The 14,346-nt window shown below is 61.2% G+C and overlaps 3 protein-coding genes across 3 annotated transcripts; all 3 read right to left on the bottom strand.

Moving 5' to 3' along the window:
• Positions 1-290: 290 nt before the first annotated feature.
• Positions 291-5,274, bottom strand: CHLRE_03g177350v5 (uncharacterized protein). Its single transcript, XM_001703378.2, has 8 exons — positions 4,964-5,274; positions 4,643-4,771; positions 3,524-3,627; positions 3,188-3,263; positions 2,622-2,832; positions 2,185-2,360; positions 1,716-1,858; positions 291-1,452 (listed from the first exon to the last, which is right to left on the bottom strand). Exons 1-8 carry the CDS (start codon positions 5,115-5,117, stop codon positions 1,267-1,269), a joined length of 1,179 nt encoding a protein of 392 aa, XP_001703430.1. The 5' UTR covers positions 5,118-5,274; the 3' UTR covers positions 291-1,266.
• A 1,722-nt stretch (positions 5,275-6,996) lies between these two features.
• Positions 6,997-10,094, bottom strand: CHLRE_03g177300v5 (uncharacterized protein). Its single transcript, XM_043060985.1, has 7 exons — positions 9,867-10,094; positions 9,617-9,685; positions 9,234-9,490; positions 8,913-9,044; positions 8,259-8,618; positions 7,933-8,072; positions 6,997-7,689 (listed from the first exon to the last, which is right to left on the bottom strand). Exons 1-7 carry the CDS (start codon positions 10,042-10,044, stop codon positions 7,572-7,574), a joined length of 1,254 nt encoding a protein of 417 aa, XP_042926114.1. The 5' UTR covers positions 10,045-10,094; the 3' UTR covers positions 6,997-7,571.
• Positions 10,095-10,382: 288 nt separating this feature from the next.
• On the bottom strand, positions 10,383-13,744 carry CHLRE_03g177250v5 (uncharacterized protein). The gene is made up of 7 exons (XM_043060984.1): positions 13,493-13,744; positions 13,236-13,304; positions 12,720-12,976; positions 12,343-12,474; positions 11,801-12,160; positions 11,341-11,480; positions 10,383-11,115 (listed from the first exon to the last, which is right to left on the bottom strand). The coding sequence occupies exons 1-7, from the start codon at positions 13,665-13,667 to the stop codon at positions 10,998-11,000; spliced, it is 1,251 nt and encodes a 416-aa protein (XP_042926113.1). The 5' UTR covers positions 13,668-13,744; the 3' UTR covers positions 10,383-10,997.
• Positions 13,745-14,346: the final 602 nt, after the last annotated feature.

Below are 14,346 nucleotides of genomic sequence, written 5' to 3'. Positions count from 1 at the left end.
CACGCCATCCCTTCCATGCATTTCAGTTAAAGGCTTCCGCAACTCAAGTCTCTTGCCCGTCCTCCCACAGCTGTCCCACGGGGGTGCCAACTGTGGGTGGGCCATCAAGGCGCCCCCCCGCCCTGTTTCGTCCTGTTTTGTCCTGTCCACTCATCGCGGCAGGGCGGCCGGTGCAGCTGAACTCCTAGTACAAGCAACTGTGGGTGGGGCAACAGCAGAGATCGACAGAGCGTCGGCCGTGGTTGCGCTGGGCCAGTTTAACCATACGCCTAGCTATGGGGTTTGTGAGCTCTCGTCATAAGTGTTACAGTCTCTTCTGTATTGCCCACGGACCTCCGCCGTATGATATGTAATAAAGTCGAGCTTTACCCAGTGGCAATCATCCTGCCCGCCTGTGGACTTGCATAACCCTCTGCAGCCGCACCATTGGGGGCTGCAACGACATCCCTGACCATGCCCAGAACCCAGCATCCGTTGGATTGTTAAAAGAATCTACCAACAGAGCACACAGCAAACAAGCCAAACACGTGTACCACATGCACACAGGTCCAGACCAGACCACCAAACCAGGAAGTGTATCCACGCGCGTGACAGTCAAACGATTGCACCTCAAATATCTTGTCACCATAGACCAACACGTAGTAAACTCGCGGGATTAAGTAAAGAGCCCTGCAGCGAGGATATAACACGGGCCTACATGCGAACGAATGGTCGCGCCATGCTCGTGCTTATGCCTCGCATCACAAGCACCGGCGCCCGCCCTAACATGGTCCCGCTGGCACTGCACCAGCCCGTGCACCAGCCTGTTATTGCAAGTCGTGACCAGCGCCCAGCGGTCTAGCGCCCCTGCGCTGCACCCACCCCCGCTGTGAGCGCCCTCTCCACGGCGCAGTCCGCCATGAGCCCCACACCGCGCGCCTGCTGTCGCCACACCGTCGCGGCCATGGCGCCGCAGGCACGAAGCTCATGCTCAGGAGAGCACTCGGGTCTGCTAGGCTGCTACAGCTCGTATCCCACACTCCGCACGCCCATAGCCCACGACGGCTGCTCACACGCGCGCTCGCGCTGTGCCTGCCCCCCTCCTCGGCGGCCCCCTGCAGCCGCAGCAGCCATCCCTGCTGCGCCAAACCATCCTCAATATCCATCGCCGCGCCTCCTCCTCCGACTCCTCCACCGCGGCCCGGACCAGGTCCAGCTCCTTCTCGCGCCCTGCCACAGCTGCAGCCTCCTCAGCCTCCTCAGCCTCCTCCTCCTCCTGCTATTGCTTTAGTGCGCCTCCGCGGGCTTGGCGCTGGCCTTCTGCATGCCGCACAGGCGCACGAAGTCCACCCATAGCAGGCTGCCCAGGAAGGTGTTGCCGGTACGCGCCACGAAGGACAGCAGGTGGCACAGCTGGTGGTTGCCCTTGAAGAGCACCTCGATGCCGCGCTCCTCCACAATGCCGGCAATGATCTGCACCAGGCGCGCAGCGAATGGGCGGGTGTTTCCTCATGGGCGGGTCCCAAGCATGTGCAGCCGCTGGGGGCAGCAGCGGCTGCGCCGTCCACTTGCGCATTGCTGCCATGCAGAAACGCTGCTGGCCCGCTGTCAGCCGGCTTGACTTCATCCCTCCCGCCCGCCCAAAACCCCCTTGCCTCCCAACCCCACGCCAACCGCCAACCGCCAACCGCCCAAAACCCACATCCCCCAGCCGCCACCGCCCCCTCTGGCCTCACCTGGTACCGCAGGTTGGAGCTGACGCTCATGTACACGCCGTAGGCGGCCGAGGTGGCCAGCACGTTCTGCGGCGCGTTGGGCGGCGCCATGGTCGGGTCCAGCTGCTGCCGCACGAACAGCAGGCTGTTGGTGACGCCCACGCCTGTTCGTCCGGTGGAGGGGCACGAGAGACGCAATGTATGGTGTTAGGGCCGGTGATGGCAAGAGCGCTGGCGGCAGGCTGCGACCTCTCGAACTGAGCCGGCATCAACCCACCCTCACCCATCCCCCGCTGCCCTGCCTTCCCCCGTTGCCTGCCTTCCTGCTCTTCTCTTCCTCGTCCCAGCCCCCCGGCACATGGGGTTGGGAAAGTAACCCCCCCACACACACATACGTACACACTGGAATCACTCCGTCCTTTATGGAAGACGATGCCGCCCCTCTCTGTCACCCCGTAAGCCCCCTTCCCTTCCTCCACCGCCCGCTCACCAATCAGGGAGGCGCAGAAGCCCACGCCCAGCAGCTTGGAGCCGTTGCGCAGGATGGCGCCCAGCCGCTGGCTCAGGCTGAACGGCTCCATGCCGGGCGGCACCTTCTGGAAGGCGTTGTCGGGGCAGCTGGCGAAGAAGTTGACCAGCGCGTTGCCGCTGGCGGTGGCGCGAGGCCTGAGGGTGGTGAGGGGGGTTGAGGGAGGGGCAGGATGACACGGAGCGGTGGGCGGTGTTGGGCCGAAGGCAACGAGGTTGCGCAGCAGGACCACGGGCCATTCGCACGACCTGCGCGCTGTGGCCATAGCCCCACGTATGCCGATGCCGCCTCCCCCCATCCCAACCCAAACCCAGGTGAAGGCGGCGCACACGCGGCCTGGTCGCCGGCCGCGCCCCACTTCCCCACCCATCCACCCGGCCCCGCCTGCCCCGCCCCACCTGTACGACAGCGTGGGCGCCGGCAGCCACGTGAGCATGAAGTCGGCGATGATGGCCATGAGCGTGTTGGCGAACACGAAGTCCGCCTCCTTGGCGAAGTTCTCCTGGCGCTTGGTGTACTCGGCCGTGATCTTCATCACGACGCCGATGCCAATCTCAATGCCCAGCTTGACGAAGAAGCTGGGGTCTGCAAGCAGCCGCTCGCGGAAGCCTGCGCCAGGGCGGGGAGACAGGGCGCGGGGACAGTGTGCGGGAAGGGTGCTGGGTTGGGCCGTTGGGAAGGCCGTGAGCGAGGCATGTGTGTGTCAAGAAGGCCAGGGACACTGCGTTCCGGCATGTGCCGCTGTCGCATATGACCGCCGCATTTGCTTCCGTGGAGCATGTACACATCCCGACTCAGGCTCTCGTCGCCTGACCGCCCTGCCCTGCACCTCCCCGCCCCTGCTTGTACCCCATGGACCGCCACCGACACCGCAGGACCACCTGGTATCTCCGGTCATCCCTGGCCCTGCGCACGGGTCGTTGCCCGCGACCACTCCCATGGCCACGCCCGGGGATCTGCTCACCGTCAATGCCCCACACCAGCTTGGCAATGAAGTTGGCCTCAAATGAGAAATAGCGCTGCAGGATCTCCGGCGTCACCTGGCAAAGGGAGCAGGCGCGCAGCAGCGCTGTGAGTGATGTGTGTCCACTGTTCAGATAGGCAGGCAACCCGAACAGCACCAGACCTGCCCGCGGGGGTCACCACCCTTAAACCCCCCGGCGACGGCTGATACACTACGCCATCGACTGGTTCACCCCCAGTGCCCCCCAACCCGTGCGCGCACTCTTCCACAGCACCCTCAGCCCTCCAGCACCAGTGCCATTGGCCGCTCCTGCGTGCTGTGCTGCCCCTGCCGCACCTTGTTGGCCAGGAGCCCGTACTTGAAGTCCGCGGGGAAGCTGTCCACGGAGCGGCCCGCCGCCGCCAGCAGCGCCACAATCTTGGGGTCCATGGGTTCCTTGCCTGCGTGTGTGCGATGATGAGTGCACTCAGTGCATTCGATACGTGTGCTTTATGTGTGTGTGTTAAAGAGCACAAGGAAAACGTTGCGCAAAGACAGTGTATGCGATGCAGCAAAGCGACGGTTTACGGATGTTACCTGAAGTTACCTCGCATACCTGCTGCGGTGAGCCGCCGGTCTTACCAACCGGAAATCGCGCAACCCCCGCTACTCTAACCTCGAGGGGGGATTAGTGTCCACACGCTCTCAAGGGTGCAAACCCATGCATGTGCTCACGGTACCGTGAGGCCCAGGCACTCCTACGATTCCTAGCTCCGCGTCGCTACTCCTGGCCGCTAAGTCCAAGCTCCCGCCCAATCCTCGATGAAATTCTCACCTACGAGCGAATAAGAAAACAACAGAGCACAGGGCGGCAGCAGGGGAGTGTCACGAACAAGAGCGAAGGAACATGTTAAGCGCGGCGGCGCGCGACGAGCACGAGCAAACACGCAGCCCAGTCCCAGCCCAATTAACTATACTAGGGGTTGCGCGATTTGGGAAAGAGACGGAGGGTGGGCGACCACGAGCAAGTAAACAGGCGGGGGACGGCATGGGCGCATGCATGACGGCAAATGCATGTGTGTGTGTGTGTATGTGTGTGTGTGTGTGTGCTTTACATGTGTGCTTTGTGTGCTTTATGTGTGTGTGTGTGTGCCCTCAGGGGTGTGTGACAGGAAGATGGACAGTGTATGTGTGAGAGGAGTGGGCGTGAGCGAGAGTGGGAGTGACCTCTTACGCTCTCACGCTCTAAGTGTGCGGTCTCACGTCAGTGTGTGAGAGCATGAGACCCTATTTGAGTGTGTTACAAAGCCCGAGGAGGTGTTCGCGTGGATGTGCTGTGTGACGTGTGCAACGAGGATGGGCCGGTTGGAGGGGGAAACCCACCAAGCTCGGGTCGGCACTAGCCCTGTTGGCTGCACGCTGTGGCTGTCCCCCGGCCGGCCCCTCCCCCGCGCTCTAGCGTGCATTGCTGCTTACCATCCCCGTTGTTGCCACCACCACCGCCACCACCGCCACCGCCGCCATTATTCTTGCCCACGCCGTTGCCGTCAGACCCGCCGAGTTGGGGTACCACGGGCACAGCTGGCACGTCCTCCTTCACGCCCTCTGTTAAGACAACACGTTTTGCAGGGACTTTACATGCATTGAATTTATTGGCGAAACAAAGCCAGAGCAGGGGCCTATGAGAACCTGCAAGCTTTCGGTCGCGCGAGCAACACCCCCGCAAGCCGCCACGTGCTTGCGACCGATTGCGCCCATAAACCTTCCCCGGCCGAGTTCCCCTTTAAGCTCTCTCACCTGCAGCTCCGGCACTTCCTGTTGCTACCCGGCAAACTTTAAGGGGCACGCGTTGACAACCGAGGCCGCGGGAGGCGAGGACCGGAACGTGCAGCCTTGCCGAAGGCGCAATTGGAGCTGCCGATGGCAACCCGCGCGCCGTTAGGCTCTGCATGATATCTCAAGCTATAAGAAAGTATGATGAGCAGCTACAACTCCAAGACCTGCTGGAGTAACCAACAGCGTTCCGACTTTATTATTTGACTGCGTCGCTTGCGGCAGCCTGTCCCTGCTATCACAGTAGAAACCAATTAAGTTTCACAGCAGTTCCATTCATCAGGGGGGCATGATGCGCGGCAGCGTGCACATTGAAAAAGTCTCCGGAATTAATGCCCCATCGCGACCACACACGTTTTTCCTCTTACTAGGTTGCCGTGACCTCTAACCACGTTCATCGGTCTTTCCAAGCATAATTCAGGATACCGCCAAGTGCGTCGCGCAAGTACGTACACAAAAATAACCCCAACCCCGCACTCCTTCGGCTTCGCCTTCCTTCGCCAGAAAAGCTTAAAGCGCTTCATATCCATCTTTGCGACCGGGATGTAGTGGTGATGAAAAGTTTTGACTCTACAACAGGTGTTTTCCCTACAACCCACTTTCCCTTTTACCAAAATCCCGGCCGTCCAGACCAGACTGCGCCTGCATGCCACGATTGGACACGCGAGATGACTGCGTCCCCTGTCCTGCCCGATGCTGAGTGAGGGCCCTTAGTGAGGACGGGACACGGCCCTTAGTGAGGACGGGACACGGCCCATTCCCGTTCGGGACGTCGGCACAGGATGCCCAGTCCCTGGCGAAGCGGCTGAGCCACTTCCATGAGCTCTCGTCCTCGGGATCGTCAGCTTCTGCGTACTGCAGTCGTATGTTGCGTGGGAGTCCGGGTGCAGATCTGCTAGTGCCGCCCTCGAGTTGCGAGAATGCCTACCCCCGGCATGGGCCAAGCTGGTGGGCACTGGGCAATGTCAATGGTGCAGGGCCTGGCACTCTGGCCGCTCGCAGCAGGCGCTGGCAAGCACCTTGTGCATGGCTGCAATGGTTTAATGGAACCTGACCCAGTGATGTGTGCGCTGTACTGGTGCAATGGCGCATGACACAGGAAGCTGCCTGTGTGTAAGGTGCCATGCCGGCAGGCAACACACATGTTGAGCGGAGGTGGGAGGGGTTGCTGTCCAGCGGTGGCGGTTAACCGGACCTGTGCTACCTCGGCGGTTCTACAGCATGCGCTTTACGGTTTTAGTGTGACACTGCCGTCAGGTTGCGCTTGTGCACTGTGCTGCTGCGGCGTGCTGCTGAACTCGATAGCTGGTCTGGTAATCACAGCACAGCTATATGGTAATGCAGAGGGCGATGCCGCCGGGCGCTTCGAAGCAAGCGCCTGGCACTCTAGTGTGGACACGCGGAGCGTAGGCTCAGGGACTCGCTCTGTCGTTGGGAGCGGCCCCCCCTGCTACTCATACTGCGTTACACGTGTGTGGCCGATCTGGTGCCACTCCATTGGTTATGTGATACACGGTCCGCAACCGGCAGGCGGCGGGGCACACCCAGACCGCGCCGCAGCTCACGGACTCCACCCACCGGCCTCTGGCATATACTTTGCTCGCGCATACTATCGGCTTGGAGGCTCGCACGGCCCCAAACGATTGCATGCCCACCATCCAATCACGACGAAGCCTACAAACCGAGGTCCAGAATCCGGGACGCAATGTCGCGCCCTATGCCCCATACACGTTCATAGGACAATGAACGTTTCGTGTGCCTGACGGCGACTACCCCCCAGCGTGCGGCGCAATGTCAATGCGGCGCTCGTGTGCAACGTCTGGGCCTGAGCAGGGTGTGGCGGTGTGCCGTATGCATATTGCCAGACGTTGCAGACGAGCGCTTCTCATTCCGATGTTTGCATATTTGTTACGTCGGCCTCTGCAAATGGCCGTGTTGGCCACGACGTAGGCGGCCGGGAGCGCATGCGTAGCGAGCGAGAGGGTGGCGCAAGGCGATCACGTTCCGGCTTACATGTTGCCAAAGATTTTAACGTCCACTAGGACGGGTCCGTCCCTCATATAGAACGGTCAAAGACTATCTCGCCTAGGATCGGAATGAGAGACGGCTCCAGCCGCTCTCAGACGCAACCTATATCCTCTCTCGGATCACCCGTACTCCGGCCTCCCATGCAATACACCGTGTCGGGCCAACCAACCTCGGGCACGTTCCCCTATTCCCACACGCCAAAACCGCACCCAAATCACTCAGTCACACGATATGCACGGTCACACGCCAGGTCACGACAGCAAACGGGAGGGGCCAGTCCGAGGGTCCGAAGGGGCCGAGCCCCACACAGACGGCTACATATGAGAATAATGCTTGATTATGACATCATATACATGTGCTTTGATCTTCGCAGTGTACAAGCCCACATACATGGACCGCCTGATCAGGGGCACGGAACACCCCTGGCCCGGCCCTTGCTATGTGCAAAACCCCGCCACATCCTGCCGAGCTGCCACGCAGCGCCCAACCGCCCTATAGCCTGAGTCTTATCCATGGCTGCAGCAAGAGTATAGTATGCAACTCTTTAAATGCTGTCCACGAAGGTCTTGCCGGCGAAGTACTTGGTGTGGATGTGCTGCGCCACCTTGTAGCCGAGATTGAATCCGTCAACGTTGGACTTGTTGAAGTGGACACCAGCGTACCTGTGTGGGAGCGAGCGGCAACGTGCGTAGGCGGAGGGGGCGGCTCAATGTGAGAACGGTAGACGCAGTGGCATGAAGTGGCAAGGAGGGACGTCGGCTTAGCGGCCCTCGGCTTCAGAGCCCAGGCCGTGATGCCGGATTCATGCAGTCAATGACTGGAGCACCAAACATGAGGACACCCGCGCCCGTACGTACGCTCAGCCCGCATGTGACCCCGCCGCAACCCAGATTTTTAGCACTCACAGGCGGCTGTCACCGCACTCGACGGCAGCGGAGCGGAAGCTGGGGAAGGTGCGGGGCGAGATGTCCAGGGCGCCGTAGCTGGTGACGTTCAGGGGGCCCAGGGCGCCGAAGTATGCCTCGTTGATGGCAGTCCAGGCGCCCTGCATCAGTCCGTTGGTGAAGTAACAAGGGTGGTTGAGTGCGCAGGTCGAAGGAGTAAGTGCGTGGGAGATCAGAGGTGCATGTGCGGCGGGCTCCCGGCGGGAGTTGTTGGGGGGAGGTTCTGTGTGCAAGTCCGGGGCGTACGGCAGGAGCGTGCGGTGTGCCCCTCAGCAGAGGCCACTCACCGAGCTGCACTGGTGGCCGGAGGGGTACTCGGGGTGGGCGGGGGTGGCCAGCAGCGGCGTCCAGGTGGGGTCAGCGGTGCCGACGCCATGGGTGGTGCGGATGGCGGTGATGGGGCGCCAGAAGAGCTCCCGGTACTTGATACGAAAGCAAGCCACGGCGGCGTCAAAGAACGAAGAGCCCAGCAGCTTGAAGAACCGGGCCTGGTGGATGAGGGGGGTGCTGTCGGGGATGACGGCGATGGAGATGTTGACGTAGAGGCCAGCAACCGTGGCAGTGCCGCCACCCAGGGCCCAGAAGCGGGGGGAGTTGGAGTCGTAGGCGCTGCGGACGGTGGAGTTCACCGAGCCGTAGTCCTTGCTCTGTGGGCAGTGCATTGAAGTTACCGTAGGAAGGTTGTGCACTGCTGGTCGTGGATTGTGGCGTCTTGGCTAGCATGCCAAAGCAAGGGGCGACGACTGGCCTGGAAAGGCATGGGTTAAGCTGTGCAGGTAGGGTGGCGTGGGCGCCGTCCATGGTGTTCCCTATGGACGCGACCAGCAGAAGCATCGCATACAAGGCCTGCGTGTTTCCTTCCCTTCGTCTTCCCTGACACAAGGGGCACGACCGACCATGCATGCCCGGCAAGCGCCCCACATCGCAGCAGCCGCGCTCACCTGTTGCAGCTGGCGGGCGTACTCGGGGTCATCCAGCTGGAAGCGCTTGAACTCCTTGGTGACCTCATCCACGTCGGCGGCGCTCAGGTAGTTGGCCGTGGTGTACGCCAGCTGGGGGTAGCGGGCGGAGGTCTGCAAGGCGGGGCGCCAGGGCGCCGGGGCGGGGCAGCAAGGGGAGCGAGGGTGAACAGGAAGGAAGGCGTGAGCTTGGTGCGTGCACGTGATCGCGGGCGAGCAGTGAGGGTTGCGCGGGAGAGGGTGTGTGATGGGACAGGGTTCAGGCAGGTTGGCGAGGCGCGGGAGAGGGGAAGGATCGCGCACCTGGCCGGGGGTGTACTGGTACTTGCCCCAATTGGCAGTGCCGTTGCCGGCTGGGCGGAAGTTGGCATAGATGCTGAAATTGTCACCAATGCGCTTCTGCAGGCGGGCCTGGATGGTGGGCACGATCAGCTTCTTGTAGAGCGGCACCTGGCTGTCGCTGATGCCCCACTTGTCCAGCTGCTGCTGCAGGATGATGTCGTAGATGGTGCTCTGGCGCCAGTGGAAGAAGGTGCTGAGGACCGAGTGGCTGGCGTAGGCTGCAGGGATATCACAGGTGAGGCGCAGTACACTTTCACACCGGATGTTGTCAGTTTTGCCAAAGCGGTGTGTACGTTCGCCGCCACGCACATGCACACCCTCCTCAAGCCAGTAACGTCACTCACCCACAGCGGCCTCCTCGCTCAGCTTAGCCTTCTTATAGTCGCGCACAATCTTGATGGCGTCATACTGGGCTGTTTTGGGGATTTGGGAAAAAGAGGGCCAAGCCGCGTCAACGGACTGATTGACACAGAGTTTGACACACAGCACCCGGCTGACCGTCACAGCTGCACGTCGAACGTGCGCGCAGCCCAGATCAACTATCAAGGAAGCATTAACATCCCAGGCAGCGAGGGTGCCATTCCCCACACTCACCAGATGCGACATCCGCATAGAGCCGCGCCGCGGGCTGATGATCCACAACTGTGGCGATGACAGTAGACTGCGCAACAACCAGCCAATCCGTGACGACACTGGACGCCGCGAGCGAGCTTGGAAGCGCCAGCAGTGCGAGCAGCACTGCTGCGCAGACGGTTGACCGGTATGCTGCCATCTTCGAAATGGCCCTGCGATCTGCTGAGATGAAGTAGGTGGTGAAATGAATGAATTAATCGATTGTCATAAGTGGGCAATCCCTTTATGCCCTTTCATGCGTGGCCTGCATGGCCCGACCTGCCGGCCTGCCTGGATCCAGGATTTCTGTGACAAATTGGCTGGCAGCGGCGCGCCGGAGTGGCCGTATAATTAATCATATTTTACCCATGGGGTTTAGCAACATATATCCAAAGCGTAAGTTGTTTGCTGGGCGGGTTTGCTGGAGAGCTGCGATTAGGCTGGCATTTCGTGTGCTTAAAGCCTCACTAATATACCTTCTGTTGAGTTGAATGGAGCCACACTCATTGTTTACATTGCAAGCCTTGCTCCGCACTTGACAACATAATGACCAGCTTGCGCGCTGCCTGCGCAGTCGCTCCATCCCTAGTCCCTCCGGTGGTTTTGGTAGCTAAGCATGATACAGACCATAAAAAGCTTAAGGCTCGCGTGCCAAACGCCGACTTGGGACACTGCGGCCCTGCCCACCCATTCAGCCCTGCCCTGCCCTCCCCTGCGCTCACCCTGCCTGTCGTCTGGCTCCCGAAGTTCCCGAAATGCATACTACAGGCTTTAGCGTATGTAATTCATCACGTAAGCTATAAACCATTTATGAGGAAAAAGTGCGCGCCAGCAGTCCTGGTCAGGGAACGTCCGCGTCCGCCCCGCCCCCGCCGTCCCACCCCGCAGGGCCCCGCTCACCCCAGTGCCGTCAGGCGGCCTACTCTCGTGCCGCCTGCAAGCCCACTCCGCCTTCCGCTCTGGTCTACGTACGCATTAGTTCCGCAACACTCGTCAATAGCGAGACTAGGCCTCAGCAAGTTCCCCCATTCCCTACATGAACCTCATAACTTCCGTCCACATGCTGTTTATACAACATAAGTACATAACCCTCTCAGACCAGCCAGCAGGCCTTTAGAGCGCGTCCTTGAAAGTCTTGGAGGCAAAGAACTTGGTGTGAATGAACCTGGCCACCTTGATGCCCAGGTTGATGCCGTCCGTGTTGGACTTGTTGAAGTGGACGCCGGCATACCTGCATGCACAAGGAAGGCTTTAGTTTCAAGTTGCTTGCCTTCAGGTGTACGGCAGCTGGTGATGTGGCTGGCAAGCTACATACCGTAACAGCAACTACAGTAACAGCTCATCCCCGCCGCACATGCTCAGCCCGCACATGGTCCCACACACAACACGCATGCGCGCGCCTTCCTGAGCTGGGCCAACGCCCCCCATACACACAAATGCGCACGCACACACTCACAGGCGGCTGTCGCCACTCTCAACGCCGGCGGCACGGAAGTTGGGGTAGGAGCGGGGCGAGAGGTCCAGGGCGCCGTAGCTGGTGATGTTGAGCGGGAAGTCCCTTCCGAAGTAGGCCTCGTTAATGGCAATCCAGGCGCCCTGCAGACACAACAATCAAGCCAGCAGGCTGTCAGGCATCTGTACACGGTAACATGTGCGCGGATCATGCAGTGCAGACAGCGCGTATGGCCAGCAGGTCCGGCGTTGGGCCGCGCGCGCCGTGCATTCTGTGAGCGATGTTAGGCGATGTTGGGCCGTGTGAGTGCGTAGGGAGGCCACGCCGTGCTTTGAGGTACGCCGCATGTCACACACCAACTCATGACCCCGCCCGTTCACAAATACCTTATAATGAACGACACATATGTACGGTACGCAAGGATTATACATCCCCGCCCCTACTGATGGAACCAATCACCCACCACGCTGCAGGTGTGGCCGGAGGGATACTCAGGGTGGGCGGGGGTGGCCAGCCAGGGGGTCCAGGTCGGGTCCACGGTGCCCACGCCGTGCGCGGTGCGGATGGCGGTGATGGGGCGCCAGAAGAGCTCCCGGAACTTGACACGCCAGCACGACACGCCGGCGTCCCAGAAGGAGGAGCCCAGCAGCTTGAAGTAGCGGGCCTGGTGGATGAGGGGGGTGCCGTCGGGGATGACGGCGATGGAGGCGTTCAGGAGCATGCCGGCGATGGTGCCGGTGCCGGTGCTCAGGGCCCAGAAGCGGGGGGAGCCGGTGTCGTAGACGCTGCGGACGGTGGAGTTCAGCGAGCCGTACAGTCGCACCTGTGCGGCGGGGCATTGATCGATAGGTCGGGAGCGGAGGGGGAAGGCAGCGTGAGCATTCAGCCGGGACCATGCGCTGCTGGGGCGTGGTGACTAGGCACGGCAGGAAAGGGAATAGGGAGCAGGCTGTCCGCACTCCTGAGGTCCAGTGGATTAAGTGGTTTAAATGGTTGAGATCACACCTGCTCCAGCTGGCGGGCATACTCGGGGTCGTCCAGCTGGAAGCGCTTGAACTCCTTGGTGATCTCATCCACGTCAGCCAGGGTCAGGTAGTTGGGCGTGGCGTGGGCGACCTGGGGGTAGCGCACCGAGGTCTGCACAACAGCACGGCGGGGCCCGAGGAGGGGGCCGGGCAGGGTCAGCCCGCATGTACAGTATGGTATGGGACAACAGCGGTAAGGACAGGCTTGCGACACCATGCAGCAGCAGCCGGAGGCCTGCAGTAAGCCCATACCGTGCACCCGCTGGGCTGAATGTTGGGGTAGCCGTTGTGCCAACAGCATGGGACCGTGCCGCGGCGCGCACACATGCCCTGCACGTCAGCTCCGATCCCTCTCACCTGTCCCGGGGTGTACTGGTACTTGCCCCAGTTGGCGGTGCCGTTGCCGGCGGGGCGCCAGTTGGGGTAGACGCTACCGTTGTCACGGATGCGCTTCTGCAGGCGGGCCTGGATATGTGGCACGATCAGCTTCTGGTAGAGCGGCACCTGGCTGTCGCTGATGCCCCACTTGTCCAGCTGCTGCTGCAGGAGGATGTCGTAGATGGTGCTCTGGCGCCAGTGGAAGAAGGTGCTGAGGACCGAGTGGCTGGCGTAGGCTGCGCAAGGGCAAAGCAAGGCCCGGTGAGCAGCAAAAGAGCTAGAGGAGGCCGTGCCTCATGCAGGTGTCTTCAGGGCCAGGGGAGCGCACGCAGAACCCCCAGCGAACACGCAGGGCTTGGCCGGTCGCCACGCCACGCACTGCACAAGCAAACCCCAGGACGTGCTAAGCGCAGACGTGTGTATGCATGTTCGCCGCCACGCACGAACACGCACACCCCTCCCCCGTCTCCTACACGACACCGTAACGTCACTCACCCACAGCGGCCTCCTCGTTCAGCTTGGTCTTCTTGTAGTCTCGCACAATCTTAATGGCATCATACTGGGCTGCGGGCAGCAGCGGGACAGCGGAGCAGCCCAAGGGGGGGCGGGTCAATTGCGTGAGGCCAGGTCACATCCGTCACGCCGCCACCCTCATAAGGCTGACCAGCCAATCCCTGCCCGGTGCCTGAAGCTGCTATTCAGCCAGCCCTTGCTACTGTCACAGCCTGTCGCCACGCACACGCCGCGCTTACCTGAGGCCACGTCTCCATACAACCGCGCCGTGGTCTGATGGTCAATGCCGGTCGCAATGACGGTCGATTGCGTGACAGTGAGCCAGTCAGTTACAATACTTTGCACAGCCAGCGAGCTAGGCAGGGTCGCGAGCGCCAGCAGCGCCAGCGCCGCGTAGGCGCTGAGTTGATGCATGGTTTTGATGTGTGGAAGCAAACAAGCAAGGACTGCAGGACAGCAGAAAGCACCCCCGAATAAATGAATCCAACGCTTAGCGTGCCACACAATAATAGAGTTGTGGTGTAGGCGGAAGGGGTTTATACGCCAACTAACCGCCGGCCTGGCCGGCCGGCCACGGTGGCCTGGTGTGGAAAGTGGTAGAACGAGTGAACTGTCATACCTCCACCCCGACTTACAATAAATGCATCGCCATGTGCAGCGAGATGTACTTGCACAATCGGCGCTGCGATAGCGCAAAACTGCCAACCGAAACCCGAGGCCGACGTCGGTCAGAGTGCCCAACCCTCTCCGTCCCTGTCTGACCAGCCTCAACCTTCCTCCAACATGACTTATGGCGTAATCACACTGCCAACTTCGCAGGCCCCGAGTCAGGCAGCCGTCGGGTGGCTTGGGCAGCCCTAGGTGGCCTGTGGGGTTGACTCAGATGCCTTGGGGAAACGAGCGCTTGCAAGTCGCAGAGGCAGGTCCCATGATGGGGGGCAGCGTACTCCCTGGCAAAGGGCAGGCATGTGGGCAAGAGCCTGCCCTTGAGGCCGCTCTAAGCCCATTACCGCACGTGCCCTCATGCCCTGCCGCTGTATGCGGCGGGCGAGAGCAGTTGTAGTAAGTGCGTGCCAAGCCTGACTGCAGCCGG

This window comes from Chlamydomonas reinhardtii, chromosome 3, assembly GCF_000002595.2.
Source record: "Chlamydomonas reinhardtii strain CC-503 cw92 mt+ chromosome 3, whole genome shotgun sequence".
Taxonomy (NCBI): Eukaryota; Viridiplantae; Chlorophyta; class Chlorophyceae; order Chlamydomonadales; family Chlamydomonadaceae; genus Chlamydomonas; species Chlamydomonas reinhardtii.
The sequence above is the reverse complement of the archived record's forward strand: the minus strand, read 5'-3'. Positions and strand labels throughout refer to the sequence as shown.